The following is a 15,162-nucleotide window of genomic DNA, read 5'->3' as shown; positions in this document are numbered from 1 at the left end:
GGCGGTCGCCTAAGTCCCCGGCTTAAAGAAGGCCCACCGCAGGAAAGGCCTCGAAGACAAAATAAAAAAGAAAAAGGCCTCCATGTAAGTTCGTCTTAAGCTGGCCCACTGTAGGAAAGGCCTCAAAAACAAAACAGCCTTAAACCCCCAAATATATTGGGCCGCTCTTGTGCGTATTTATAATAATAATTTAAAAAAAAGGTGAACTTTAATGATAATCTACCAAAGGACGGTGTCGGTGCTGCATTTGTGATCAGAGACTACTACTTCAGGTTAATAGCTATAGAGGACGGCGTACTTTTAAGGTATGTGTTTCTGAAGTGGAGCTCAGGGCAGTGTGGGAGGAGATCTCCTATACTGGGCAGGTGCTCACGGCGAGTCACATCATCCTAGAAGGAGATTCTGTTGAGATCATTGAGCGGATTTACAAGTGGGGTCGGGGAAAGCAGACCATCCGCTTCTAGTCGATATTCGGAGGTTATTGAATGAGTGTATTACCTTCCAGACTGCATATGTCCATCGGAAAGTTAATAGAGCTGCGGATTGGGTTGCCTCTTTTGCGGCTCACCACTCCATTAAGGTTCTCTGGACAAGCCATGTATCCGTTTCCCCATCTCTGGGATGTATTTTCTCTCTAGACTCTTGTGGCAGTGCTCATATGAGATTAGTATGAGTAGCCGATGCACAAAAAAAAAATATTATATCTATATAAATTGGGCGGTTTCGCAATTTTACGTGCCTCATTTTTTGATACTGCACTCCCCTTGTTTCATTTTGAGGGCATAGATTATGCCGAACCAGAGTATATTTAGTTGAAACGGGCATACCTATACGAAGTGGCAAAACGTTGCCGACTTCGACCCTTTTTGGAGGAGCTTTTAGAGGGCCCAAAAGTACTTTCTGGCCCTCCAAAAGTACTTTTAGATAAAAAATGGTGTTTGGTAAAATTTTCGGAAAGCTGTTCAGCTTTTGTGGGAAGTTGAAAACAGCTTTTGGGGAGAAGCTCCAATTTGGAGCTTTTCGACAACGCTGTTTTCAGCTTTATCGGGAAGCTGTTTTTTGGACCAAAATACCCCATTTAAATCACACTTTTTTCTCCAAAACTCTCATCCCGCCTCTTCCTCTCGCATCCATCCTCTCCCTCTCCCTCTCTATCTTCTTTTTCCTCTCAACGCCGCTGCCTCTGTTCCTTCTTCATCTTCTTTTTTTTTTTCTTTTTTTTTTATTGTTTTGGGAGCTCGTGGCTGCCCATGGTGGCAACCACCATGCCGGCCACCATCCATGGTCGGCGACCCCTATATATTTTAATGAAATAAACTAATAAATAAATAAATAAATAAAATAAAAAGAAAAATAATGAGTGAATAGCAAATAATCTAGCCTAAATAAATAAATAAAAATATTAGTAATTATTTAACCAATTTTATCACTTAACTAGAATATTTGTTAGAGAGATAAATGGTCATTAGAATGATGAAAAATTAATTTACACTAATAATTATAATATTTTATATATTTATTATTGTATTATACTATAAATATAATATTATATTACATTATATCATAATACATTGATATGTTATGTTAAATAATTTAATATTATATTAAATTATTATTCTATAATACATAATGTTATAGTACTATATTATAATAATATTATATTATATTACATTAATATTATACTATATTATATATTTATGTATTAATACATATTATATTTTATTATGTTCTATTGTATAATACTAGTAATGTCCTTTATGGTCATTTTGTCACACAAAAGTACTTTCTCAGTTTGTTTACCAAACACATGTTAAAGTGCCACAGCACTTTAGAAATATAGTTACCAAACAGCAAATAGCTTTTTATAAACGCTCTGCTTCAGACAGCTCTACTTCTAACAACTCTACTTCCAAAAGCTCTACTACTAACAGTTCTTCCAAACAGAATCTTCATCATCCTCCATCTAAGTCTCTGCGCGAAGAGAGAGAAAGAGAGAGGTGGCAGGGATGGCTTCCCTCCACCTCGGTTCCACCGACCGCGTCCGCGCCTCCTCATCTCTCCTTTGCAAGCCGTCGCATTTTCCCAGGAGGCTCGGATTCTTCCTGCAATATCTGGTGTGAGGCGAGGCTGCACAAGTTGACGATGATAGGTCTTTTGCATTAAAGCAGTTAATGCAGAAGCTTTTATATACTCTTCACCATCTCATCACAGTTTTAGCATTTGGGAGTATAACTTGCGTTCAAAGCCGGCAAAACTTGTCACAGGTGCTGCTGTGAATGTACTATTGTTTGTGAACGCTGGTGACGAGATATGGTAGTAGACTTTCGACGCCTTCGGCCTTTGAAGCATCTCACATATCGAGGGAGGCTAATGATGTGGTGGTTGATTGGTTGCTTCATGCTGCACACCACTCTGATAATATAATTAATGTGGAATTCCATCTCCATGACTCTGATGGAAGTTTAGGATATTTTACGTGGTGATGATTCTGGCTACGTCTGCACTGGGATGATATGATTCGTTTATTCAAATAATATATATATATATATATATATATATATATATATATATATATATATATATATATATATATATATATATGATCCTCTCATCGCTCAGGTTGACGACGATCGCGATCCGGCCGAGAAGAAAAAGCATGGGGAAGAATGTTGGGTCACCTACGCGGTTGCCATCCCCGATGCCGGAGCCTGGCAATTGGTCTCCGGTGGCGTTTGATTGGGATTAACATCAAGAATGATGGTTTTTGGAGAATTTTTATACGGTCGTCTCCCATTCACGAGAGCTATGTATTATAGTTTGTTCCATTTCTGAAAGGATAATTTTGAAATTTTAAAAATATCTTGTTACATGTATAGAGATGGATAATTGGACCATATTGTAACAAAAAAATAATTTTAAAAAATTAAGCAAAAATTAAAAATTTTTTGAATATAAATGTAAATTGCAAAAAGTTAAAAAAATGTTATGTAATTTTTTTCTAAATATTATAATTTATTGAGCTACGGAGACCCATCTGAGAAGCTCTTCTGAGATTTTTGGCTACATCTCTGATGCATGACTCATTTGTGTTCAGGAAAACATATAAAATTGCTTTTTGTGGTTTCTCATCCAATTCGTCATTCCCCTGTTCAAACTATTGTACTGTAGTTATGCCAGAGCAAAGTACAACTCTCGCCTTTGTGCATGACACATGCAAATCTTTAGTAGACATAATCTTCACCTTCTGAATTGCATAACTACTATAAATAAATAAAAAACATAACTTTATTCCATGTACATCGCGCATGCAAACATTTTACTAGACATACCTTTAACCTTTTGAATTACATACATACATATACCCACCCATATGCATATAATACATAGAGCAAGTTTTGATATTAATTTGAATGCTATCAACATATCTAAAAGCTAATGAAAATAACAACATAATGTCCATAAATATACGTCTTGACTCATATTTCATGAATCGAGAAACTGTTACGTCATTAAAACTAAAAAGGCTAAAAGGTCTAGGCCGGGCAAGCCCGAGTCTCCCTCCGTTTAGCTCCTTCCTTCGTATGACCCCTCCCACCTCCGAAGACCCGACTGAACCACCTCCACAGAGACAACCTCGAAGGCCTCCGTCCCGGTTCGACGCCCTGAGTTTGCTGCCGGGGCGGTGGCCGGGGCGATCTGGCGAACCAGAGCGGGCTCGGAGCGGAGTAGCTCCTCCTGAGAATGGTCCGGTTCAGTTGGATCTCAAAGGTCAGACGCTCGAACTCGTCAAACAGCGTGGTGTGGTGATCCCCATAGCAGACCTGAAGGCTTCCTCTTCTTCCTTCCTCCATGGCAGAGGAAGAACATGAAGAGGTCACTGTTCGCTTTGTATTTAGATTCATTCTCCTGAAGGGATCTGGGCTTGAAATAAAGCGAGCATCTAATGCTTTGTGCACTGTTTAATGCCGTATGTATTGAAGCTTTGACGTGCTTGGGAGGTCAAGCATCGAAGAGCATGATTTAGAGCGTTCATGTGGTGGACCGGGTTTGTAACAAATGGGTGGATGGGTTGGATTGCGTCTCGCGTCGGGCACGAACCAGATTCGGGGGTAGACGTTGACGATGAGTTCAAATAGTTAGGTCTACTTCGACTCACACATACCCGAGATATAGGGAGTCTAACCAAACTAGTTATGTTGTCTCTTTTTTTTCTTCTTCTTTTCTTTTCTTTTTTTTGTGGTAAGAAGCGGCATTCATGGAGCTCTCACATGAGTATAGTCTGCTAAGTCAGAAACAATAAAGTGATACAAGAGAGAAGATATCTCAGTAATATAAGTCCAAATGAACTCTCTAGTGTGCCGAGCAACGTAGGAGGCAATGCAGTCCGCAGCTCTGTTCGTCTCCTGGTACATGTGCGCTGACTGGAAAAAAGCCAAACTCCCAATCAGTCTGCGGGTCTCACGAATCAGTGGGCGACCATCTCCGTATCGATCAACTCTCCGCATCCAATCGATCATCGTAGAGGAGTTACCCTCCAGGTATATTCTATCTGCATCAAATACCCTCCTTGCAAAAGAGATACCCAGGTCTTGAAGTTAGAACGAGTCAATTTGAACATCCCTTTCGTATTCAGTCTTGCACCATTAGCTTAACAAGGAAGTTATGCACCATCCACATAAACATTGAGAAAAAGGAGGAAAAAGTAATTGCCTTTGAGTGTGAAGGGGGGAGTTAGGCGGTCCAAAGATTACTATTCCATTTATCATTATTTTCATCTCTTATTTTTAAGTTTCTTCTTTGAAGTGATCAAAAGATTTCAAAGAAGTCGCATGATTACCCTGATATATGCCTCAAAAGAGATTTTTTTTAAAATTTTTTTTCCTGTTCATGTACAATAGCATGAGATTCATCACATTGGCTCCTACAATATTTAATAAAGCATCCATACGAGTAATTTATATTATCATCAGCTCCCTAGATCATTTAGGCAGTATTCTCTTTAAATTTGCCGCCAATCTGCCAAGTGTTTATAGAGATTCTAAGACGTGTATCTATCCGTACGAAGACGAACTTTGCTTGGGAAAGATGTCCGCACAAATGGCTTCTTCGCAGCAAGAACGCAATAGAGGACTTTTTAGGTTTTCACGAGTAAAAGCGAAAGAATTCCAAATCTAAGAAAGAAGAGGGAATTTATCTAAGCCTAAGCAACCTGCCAAAAAACTCTCTGGGGTCGTGTTATCCACTCCTTCATCAAGGTTAGGTCGACCAGACCATGATCGAGTCGAGTACGACCCAACTCTAGAGGCGAACCGGGCATTTTAGAAGCAAGTGAGCCTCAGGACAACCAGCTTCTACCGGCAATTTAGCAATTAAGCGACCATTGGTTTCCGACTCCTTGCCTTCTTGCCTTCCTAACTCTAGCGCTAGCTGCACCATCTGAACTAGCAGCAGGCCTTTACCACTGCCTTCCGAATGAGCCATTCACCACGGAGCTTGGGAAACTTCAGAAAGGGCTGGTCGTTCAAATCAGACCTCCATTTTGGTACAACGAGAAGGAGTTTACTATGGTCAGTGCAGTGAGATTCGTGGAACCCTGGACTCTCGTTAACTTTTAGGTAGGGGGGGTTGTTGGAACTAATCCCACCGAGGGAACCAACGGACTTTTTGCTCTGACCGAAAGAGAGAAGAAAGCAGGGGATAGATGAAACGGATCTCGGTCCATAGTCAAGCCTCATTTCGCCTAAGCCCGACCCAGGTCGGGGGGTTTATCTGGACATCTAATCCATGCAGGTATGCCAAATGACTTTCTCTTTATAACGAGGAAGGGAGGTGGGAGGTGGTGACACACAACGACCAATCCTGAAAGACCACTCTTTCGTCTAAGGATGCCTAACCGCCGCACCGATCATTCGGGGGGGGGGCGGGACACTGCGAGGTGGAATTGACCTGCTAATCATTCACCATGCAGTTGCACCTAGTTCTCATCTCAATTGTGGCAGTTGTAAAGCTCTTTAAATCTGCCAATCACTTTGCTTATCAACCTTCTTTAGCTAGATTTGAACAAGATTTACATGAGATTTAATAACATAGTGCTGGTCATGTGTAACACGTGACAGAAGAATATGCAATAATAACGTCGGAGGAAACCTAACCAAACTGATGAAATCCCAACTCTTAATTACTACGTCTCAAGTTTAACCATGCGCAAACAAATTTTTTATTAAAAAAAACAAATGGTGACATTTTAATGTTTGAGATTTCAACCAAGTTTTTCTTTTTTTTGGCCATGGTGCTCTTATCTACACAACGATTAAGGGGTTAATGGCTACCCCCACTAGACTATTAAAACATACACCACCACCGCTCCCACTTCCTACTCTTCATAAAATCATTGGCAAATTCAAAACTCTACTTCCTTCGCTTCTAAGAAGTTTCTATCTTTGTCTTAGCTAAATCCAACAGGCAAACCAGAATCAAAACCCTAACCCTAGCTCCCAATCCAAGATCTTTTGTTTATAATAATATCCTAGCTCTCCAACCGCGATTCCTCTCTCTCAATGAATAGGACTTTCAAGTTTAATTGATCTTGTTGCTACTGAAAACTGACTAGCCCTAAGCACTATGGAAAAAAGCACGATAAGGCTAAAGAGCTCGGTAGTCGACTGCTTTGGTTGGAATTGAAGAAGGCAAGCGACGCTCGATCACTGCAATCGAGATCCTCGTCGGATGACAGCACTCCAACCTAAAACAATGCAGAACAAAAAAGTCATCTAGTCGGAACGTATCGAGAAATTCTCCAATACTTAAGTTAATCGAAGAAGAGAAGAAAGTTATCTTTCAGTCTGTTAGGGTATTTTTCTTGCTTATCTTCTCTACTTTTTTTTTTTTTTGTGTTTGTCCAGGGATAAGCCTACCTACTATTAGAGAACTAAACCATGTGGGTCAACTAGATATAACTAACTTAAGTGTGGCCTAGACATGGGACGTAAATACTTCGTACGTGGATGTTGTTTTGCTTGTCACGTTGGTGGAATCTCGGATTTTTTTTGATACGCAAGCTTGACAGTGTAGCACTTTGGCTCGCCCAATGGCCGCTCTTGATCCACCGTGTGTTGGGCGTGTTTTAGTTGGTTAGATCTGGTGGTGAGATGTAGCCGGTTGGAGGCGTTTGAGATCTTCTTACTCTCATTTTGTTTCCTTTTTGTCTTCTCCGATCGAGTGTCGGATTCCTATCATGGATCTCTGCCAATGATGAGGTTTTTGGTTCGTCTTTGTTCCGATCTCCGGATTGGAGCTGTCTGCTATCTCCCTCATTCGAAAGGCTACATCTCTGGGTATTGAAGAAGGCTTTGATAGCTTCTGATGGAGAGGATTAGAGTTCTGGTGGTGATCGTCTTGTTTTGGGTTGTGGCGCGAGAGTCCGATGCTTCATCTCGAGTTCTAATGGCTGATGGAAGGGAGACGACAAGCTCAACTCGGAAAAGGTAAGAACTTGGCTTCTTCACCACTGTTCCTGCATTGGGGTTTTAGGAGTGGCCTCATGTGCTGCAAATCTTGGTCTTTGGGAATGTATCCAGGTGTCTCCGTCTCCTGCTTCGATTACTTCACCGAAAAACAATGTTTCTGAGTGGAGCCAGAAACCTCCGCGGAAGAAATCACTCCAATCCCCTCCACCTGCTGCGAACTCCACTACAACAAGTCTTAAAACTCCACCATCGTCGGGTAATGCGACCAATTTAGTGCCACCCAGACCCAGTGGACCGGAGAATAACAACAATGGTAAAAATTCTCAAAGAAGTGAGGTTCCTACTAAGTCGGGAAGCCCTACGGATAGAAGTCAGGAGAATGCATGCCATGCGTCAGCTGAAAAATGCCGTATCGATGAATTGGTTGCTTGTCTTCAACCTCCTGGACATGGTAAGATGGGTGTTTCTTTGTTCTTGGCTTGCTCATTGTGCAATATGATACTATGTAGTTGTCTTTTCAAAAAAATTTACTGCATGTCTAGTTTTTCTGTCTATATAGTTTCCTATTAGTAGTTTCAGTTGAATATATCTGCTTGCTGAGAATTCTTAGTAACTGTGGATTCTGGATATGGTGGGATTTGTGATGGAATCTTATCTTGTGTACTTTTGATTTAGTATTGCTGTTTATTGCTTGAGGAATTATACATTTCATGTGAAAAGTTCTCTAAATTTATGGCAAGCCGTGTTACCTTGTTGCTTCCAGCTCCAAGACTCCATGTTGAGATTGTATCTGCATTGGATATATGTCTTGTTATTCATTTCAATCGCAAGTTGAATATGCTTCTTTGCTTTTATAAGGATCCATGAAGAATCATTTTGCCCCCTTTCTGTTTATTTCATAAAGGTTTCATCCTTCTTATGCTCTCTTCTCTTCTACTGCAGATTCCAAGGGATTATTTCTTTTAGTCCAGAACACAGGGGAGAGCACTCTGACTGCGAAAATTATAGTAACACCTCCTATAAATATTTATGAGAAGATACAAATAGCCAAAGGAAACAACAAAACAGTTTGTGCCTTCTCCTTGCTTTTTTTTTTGACAATGAAAATTGAAAATTTATGATTTTTTTCATGGTCCCTGAATTTCTGAGTTGGGCAGTGGTCCATCGCTTCTGCAGTTATATTTTTAGAAGGCAAAATATCTTACAACTTCGGAATAAACAATTAAGCTTATTATGCCACAAAGCAAGAGTTTTGCTTTAAAAAAATAAAAAAAATTACATTTATTATTTTATTTCAAATATTTATTTTTTAGATATGAGAATATCATACAATCTTTTCAAAGTAGGAAAGAAGTGCTTACCAAGTAGATTATCTAAGGTAAAACTTTGCTTATATCTACTGTTTCTTGTTAGTGGATGAATTTCAATTTTATTGATGTGAAGCCGCATACAAATTTCTTCTAGCATGACAAACCCATAGTCAAGGCAAATATGCCTTTAGCATGAGGTAATTGAGTCTATGTATGCATTGTATGACTAGCAAATGCAATAAAAAAAAGTGGATTGAGGTTATTATTTCTTTGACTTATATATTGATAGAATGGCCTGTTTATTGTTGTATTATGCATAGAGAAAACGTACTGTATGATCGTGAATTATAAAAGATGTTGGAAGTGAGATGTTATGGTTACATATTGGGTAATTGTCTCACCATCTCCTCGTTGCATTGTTGCACTTTCCCAGCACTTGTACAGCATGGTATCAAAGCCTCAAACTGTTTTCTCAAAACCATCTGTCATTTTAGAAAAATCTGAGTAATCCATCTTTTTGTGTGGTGGTTTTCCATTTTATCTGAATAGTTCATCATTTCATGTGGTGGCAGTTATATTTGCAAATTATGTTGAAATTCAGGCTGTTTTCAGGTATGCCCACGTGGCTGCTATTGGCCAAAGTAATGTCACTAAGTCCAACAAGGCAAGATCTTCTGTTTGATATCCACCAAGGCCTCAAATAAGAGGTCTTACTAGATGTCTGTTGTTGATTTTATTACTTTCCCCTTGCTGCTGATTGATGAATATTTTGGAAAGTGCTTTTGAACCATTCTTTATCCGGCTGCCTTCTTGAGAGTTTGTGCTTATAGTTTTGGATGATTGGCATGATCTTTGTTAAGTCCACCTGGTCCCATATATCTGACCTAAAAACAATGATTATGTTGACTTGACCGAACTTAAAGTGGACTCCATGCATTTCTTATCCTTCTCCAGATGCCTCAGTTTCTTGATACCCCTCTAAATCTACATGTTTGTTACTTCACCTATGTTTTGTCGGTATAATAGATTATGGGTACTAATTTGGATTCATTTCAAGGTTGCGGATATTTTTTGCCCATCTATATTTCTATAATTTCTTGCAACTTGCTCATACTTTTAATTTTATGACCTTTCTGTGCATGTAGTTATTATATTTCAGTCTTTTTGCTTTGCAATGGCCCATTCCTACTGCTTATTTTCGTAGCCACTCTATAAACTTTGTTTACTTTTAACATTTCTTGTGCTTAACCTCTTGACCGTGATCTTTTGACTGCACATGTTCCCCCTGACATTCTTGCTGGAAGCAATTTGGTTGCTAGTGCAAGTAATCTTAGGTTTGTATTTGCCTACAAATCTTGAATATTTAGATAGATAGGCTTAACTTGATGGCTTAGATCTAATGCTTGGGTCTTTACTGCAATATTTCATGCTCCGCTTTTGAGGTATTATTTTCTCTTTCTTTTTATTATTTGATTCGTATTGGTTTCATATTAGTTCTAATGACATCAAACAAGTTACACTATCTTCTTATAGTTGTTGCTTATCAAGATACCTAGATGTAATTGTCAAGGTGTTTTGTGCTAGATTACTGCACTTTCACTCGACATTTCTGGCAATCTAGCCATGATATATATTGTATGGCTAGTACTAGGACCTTTAGGTCATGAAGTCTAATTCTTTAATGGATCAAAAGTGGATTACATCGGTGGTTATCCGAGTCCGATCCATTAAGAGATTTTTTATAAAAAAAAGGGGGGATAAACAAGGAAATCTGCCTAATCTGATAGCTCATGTAGCCTAGGTCTATAAAACATCAGATATAGATTAGATAGGTGAGTATTGAAGTCCAATCTGTTCTAGGAGGAGGATGGGGAAGCAAATCTGCTTCATCCACCCTAGAAATCTGAATGATTGACCTTTAGTTCAAGTATGAAATTAGTTGGAGTCAGATGGCTGAGCTCATTATTCAATCAAACCCAGTTTGGTCAAAGACCAAGGTTTGGGTGTTGAGAGCAAGGAGGACAAAAGGTGATGGTGTTAAGCAATGTGCTAGACCCATTGACCCTACCAACCTATATTGGTGGCTGGTTCACATGTCCATGGTTCGACCATCTGAAATTTCTCAAAACCTTGCCTGCTTTGTATACCGTAGTTTATCCTCCCAATGCCTCCATTCCACCTATCCTTTGATGTTCATGGCCACTCTCTCCTTTAACATTGAGCCCGTGTCACCATTACCATCCATCGCCTCAGCCTGTAATTCATCAGCCCCTTTTGCCTTTGATTGATGGGTGTATTTTCATTCATCCGTTCTCATTCGTGACCTCCGACTCAAAGACCCTTCTTCATACCTTCACGACATTTGATGTCAGGTAACTTCATTGCCATCCTATCATTTTATTTGGATCTAACCTTATTGTTGGAGGGCATCTCATAAACCATCTAGTCCTAGTGTTCTTCTTGACAACACCACCTACCATTTGCTCCATCTCTCAGCCATTCCAGTCAGACTTATGCTTGTTTCCATCCAACCTCACCATGCTGTGTAGATTCTATAATGGCACCTTAATTGCAATCAATTTTGTCAAGCTTGGGATTGAGTCGTGGACCATAAAAGGGGCTGGGGATTAGATTGGAGCATATCATGAATTGGATTGCAGACCATAAGATATTTCCAATTTATCTCTATTTTTTCAAATATAAAACAAATGAGGAAATTGAAAAAAATGAGTCAATTATACTATAGACTAATGGAGAACAAAAGGCCATACATATAAGAATTCTGGATCTATTAAGCCTATATGTAGCATGTTCAATATTAAGCCTATATATAGCATGTTTAATGAAGCAAACATTATGTCCAGTTATTCAAGATATTTGTATACTACCTACTCCTACTTTTAACTCCATGAACTCCAAATAATGGTCTTCCTGTTCTTAGTGATCCAGACTTAATAGTGGTAAAAATGCCATATAGTTAAATAACTTACTAAAAATGGACTTTAACATGCTTCAATAATATAATTATCATGATCAATTTTAATCTTATTATCCAAGGGACTATATAACTGTTAACACAGATCTATATCCTATTTTCCCAAACTGATCATGATCAGAAGATGAGATCCAGCTTGTTCAGGGTCATTTTGTTCGAGATCATAAAATCCAGATCAATTATCAACAACAATGATTACAACAGCCTTCTGTTTTAAATGTTAATTTGCCACTCTCTTTGGTAGCTTCACATATCTGACCAGCAATCTTTAGTTTGTGTACTGACCAGAATTTATTTTCTTTCTAGTGTGTGGGAATTATGCTCTTAGATTGATTATTATCAATGCTTGTTTCAGATTTCAATGAATGCTATGAGCGGACTAGAAATAGTTATAAATGCTGGAAAAGGGAATTGCATTCTTCACACCAAGACTTCTTTTTCTAACTGGAATCCTGTCCAGCAGTTTCCTTCTTATGCAACCCATCTGACACCTATTTATGGTGCCTACTTTTTGTTTGTTACCATGGTTATTGCTGGAGGTACATGGGCCTGTTGCAAGTTTAGGAGGGGAAGGAGAGATGATACTGGCATAGCATATCAGCAACTTGAGATGGGAGCACAAACACAGTCAAGTTCAGCAGTTGTTGACTCAAACAAAGCAGATGATTGGGATGAGGGATGGGATGAGGAATGGGATGAGGAAGAAGCAGTGCCACAGGCTTCAGAAAAGCTACCCACTGGAAGTGTTTCAGCTAATGGACTCACTTCAAGATCTCCCAGAAAACATGGGTGGGATGTTGATTGGGATGATTAGGCTCTCAACAAGGTGGAAAGTGAGTGAATGGTCCTTTATTTTTCCAGGAGAGGAAATAATCAGAAGCAATTCCCAAAAGAAAGTTATCTATACTGTGGCTTTGCTAGGCAAAAGTTGCATATCATAGTGCCAAGAAAAGATAGTGATGTTTAGGGTATCCAGCCTATTTGTGTGGAGAAGAAAACAATTTCATGAAGAAATTTTGTATGATAAATTTTTTTTCCTAATTGCTGTTTTTGAGCAATAGGTTTGTTAGTTGAATTGGAAACCCTTTGAAGGGCTGTATCTTTTAGATTTTCACAGGGGCTTCTGAGTTGAAGAACCTTCTATGGCGACATCAGACAGGATCTTCCTAGCTGCCACCTGCCCATCCGCGAAGAGGAGTTTGATCCAACCTTGACAGCTCTAAAACTATCAATGTTCTACCCAGCTGCTAAGTCCATAAGCTATTACAGATCTCCTACCATCAAGAGTACACAATGAAGCATCAATACGTCACCATTGCTCATGATCTATACTTTCGGACAAAATAAGCAGAACAATGTGGATCCAGGGGATGTTGCTGTGTTGCAATCTGTATTGGGGTTGCCCTAATATCTGTTTAAAGTGTCAAAATTATGTATTCTGATGATGAAACTTTCATTGTTCTTTGGTTGTTTGCTTGAAAATGCTGCTGATTTTATCCAAATGAGCAATTAGATACAAGAGATTGTCTTTTGTGTGCTTGAACCAGCCTATGTCTTAAGAGTGATCACGGTCGTATTGCTTTCTAATCTTGGTTGTTTGGCATAAGCTGCCTCTGGTTTTACAGTAGATTTAGCTACAGGTTATTGTCTTATGGATGATTCTGTCTTTGTAACCATAGTATCTAAAGGTTTATCAAGCCATGGTTTTTCTTTTTCTGATCTTTGCAAGATTTTGCAAATAAAATCCTACAAAAGAAGAATTTTTTTCTTGGCAGTAGAAATGCTGCGCTCATGTTGTTTTTGTCTTAAAAGATATTCATGATCGTGTAATTTTTAGATTTCTTGCAGTTCATTTTTCAATGTTATTCTGAAATTTTCTTTTCACCCAAAATATGAGATTCTGGTACAGTGATGTGTCATGATTAAAATACTTAACAGTTGCAAGTTTATGATCGTATTTATGATTGTGTGAAAGCTTATGATTCATAATTTGCAGTCTTCTTTTTGCAGTTCCTTATCTTCTTGTTGAAACTCCTAAAGAATGCCTGAGATTATCCAAACCACGAAATATGTCATCTGGTTGAAACCTTAAAGTGAGATTTATTAGTAGCTTTCTTGCCGTTCCTCTGAGTCTTATTGTTAGCCTGTCATGCCTAACTACTGTAAATTATTATTCCAAAAACTATAACTATGAGGGATAAGATTTTTTAGAGCATGAAGCCAAGGGAACTTGGAAAGCTTATAATTTCACCCATTGTAGCTCCAGCATCATGGGATCATGCTGCCAACCCTAGAGGATTTGGAGGTGTCATCCCAGTTGGCTTTAATAAAACCACCCAATACCATGAAACTCCCCAGCCAGAGAAAGTAGTATTCCACAGTGGTTTAGCTAAAGATCGAAAACGGGGAGGGACTTTTTCTATCAAGAACGTGTCTACGAAATCCATCTGTTCGAGCTAGGCAGGTGCAAGTTTGTATGATGTTTTAAGGTTTGCAAATGAAATGTGAATACATGGAAATCTTCTATTGTAATGGTAAACATTCTCCTACTTAAGTAGATACACTCTTCTTCTTTTTTTTCTTTTCTTTTTTCTTTTTTTTTGCTAGAGCAGGTATTTCATATATTAAGAGTACGAATACATCCAATGGAATTAGTAAACAAGTCATGAAGTGATCTGAGCAACTCCTCCTTCACAGCCCACAGGGTGCCTCCGGAGTGGTTGGCCACATATGCAGCCACCCAATCCGCAGATACACTCTTTTGATGGCCATCTCCAGCCTATATACAATAGTCAAAAACAACTAGGCAGATGCAAATTTATATGATGTTTGGGTTGCGTATGAGATATGAATACTTGGATTTCTGAATGAACACTCTTGATGACCATCTCCAGACTCGAAAACAGAGTCCGTCCTGGAAATTAGAGTCCATAGAGCAGCCTATGTGCAAGCCAAGCATGTGTCACAGAAGTTGCAATAAAAAATCTACAAATTTCGGTAGCACCTATTAGTCCCCATGGTAACTTTCTTTCAGACAATGCCTATGGAAACAAGAGGTGAAATATCTTTGATCTATCTTGTTAACAAAAAGATCTTATAAAGTTCTTTCGAATACTTTGCCACAGTTTGGGTAAGTTTTGTTATTTGTTTGATTTGTAAATTGTGAAGATCATCACAAGCACAGGATTCGCCTGAAGATCTAAAACTTTAATGTAGTAATAGGATGATAGCTTGTCTTCTGCTTCTTTCTTGTGCAGAACTTGCATGCCCATGTGTTTCACCTCATTGATGACAAAAAAAAAAAACAAATGCACGAAAGAACAGATTAAAAGGCACACAAACTGGTCCGCTTAATGTAGGATAGACCTTCCCACACCAAAATGATCCCCAT

At 38.9% G+C, this 15,162-nt stretch overlaps 1 protein-coding gene across 1 annotated transcript; it reads left to right on the top strand.

The window, feature by feature from the left end:
* Nucleotides 1–5,784: 5,784 nt before the first annotated feature.
* LOC103708905 lies at nt 5,785–13,314 on the top strand. The gene is made up of 4 exons (XM_039132669.1): nt 5,785–5,790; nt 7,578–7,917; nt 8,409–8,533; nt 12,127–13,314. Exons 1-4 carry the CDS (start codon nt 5,785–5,787, stop codon nt 12,583–12,585), a joined length of 930 nt encoding a protein of 309 aa, XP_038988597.1. The 3' UTR covers nt 12,586–13,314.
* The last annotated feature ends 1,848 nt before the right edge of the window (nt 13,315–15,162 follow it).

Source organism: Phoenix dactylifera, chromosome 12 (assembly GCF_009389715.1).
Source record: "Phoenix dactylifera cultivar Barhee BC4 chromosome 12, palm_55x_up_171113_PBpolish2nd_filt_p, whole genome shotgun sequence".
Lineage (NCBI taxonomy): Eukaryota > Viridiplantae > Streptophyta > Magnoliopsida > Arecales > Arecaceae > Phoenix > Phoenix dactylifera.
Note: the sequence above shows the minus strand (reverse complement) of the source record. Positions and strands in the feature narration are given on the sequence as shown.

What these genes read in the sequence shown, in the direction of transcription:
- LOC103708905 (XM_039132669.1), top strand. An exon ending in TCTTCAACCTCCTGGACATG is followed by an intron (nt 7,918 to 8,408) that starts GTAAGATGGGTG and finishes CTTCTACTGCAG; the next exon opens with ATTCCAAGGGATTATTTCTT. An exon ending in CCAAAGGAAACAACAAAACA is followed by an intron (nt 8,534 to 12,126) that starts GTTTGTGCCTTC and finishes TGCTTGTTTCAG; the next exon opens with ATTTCAATGAATGCTATGAG.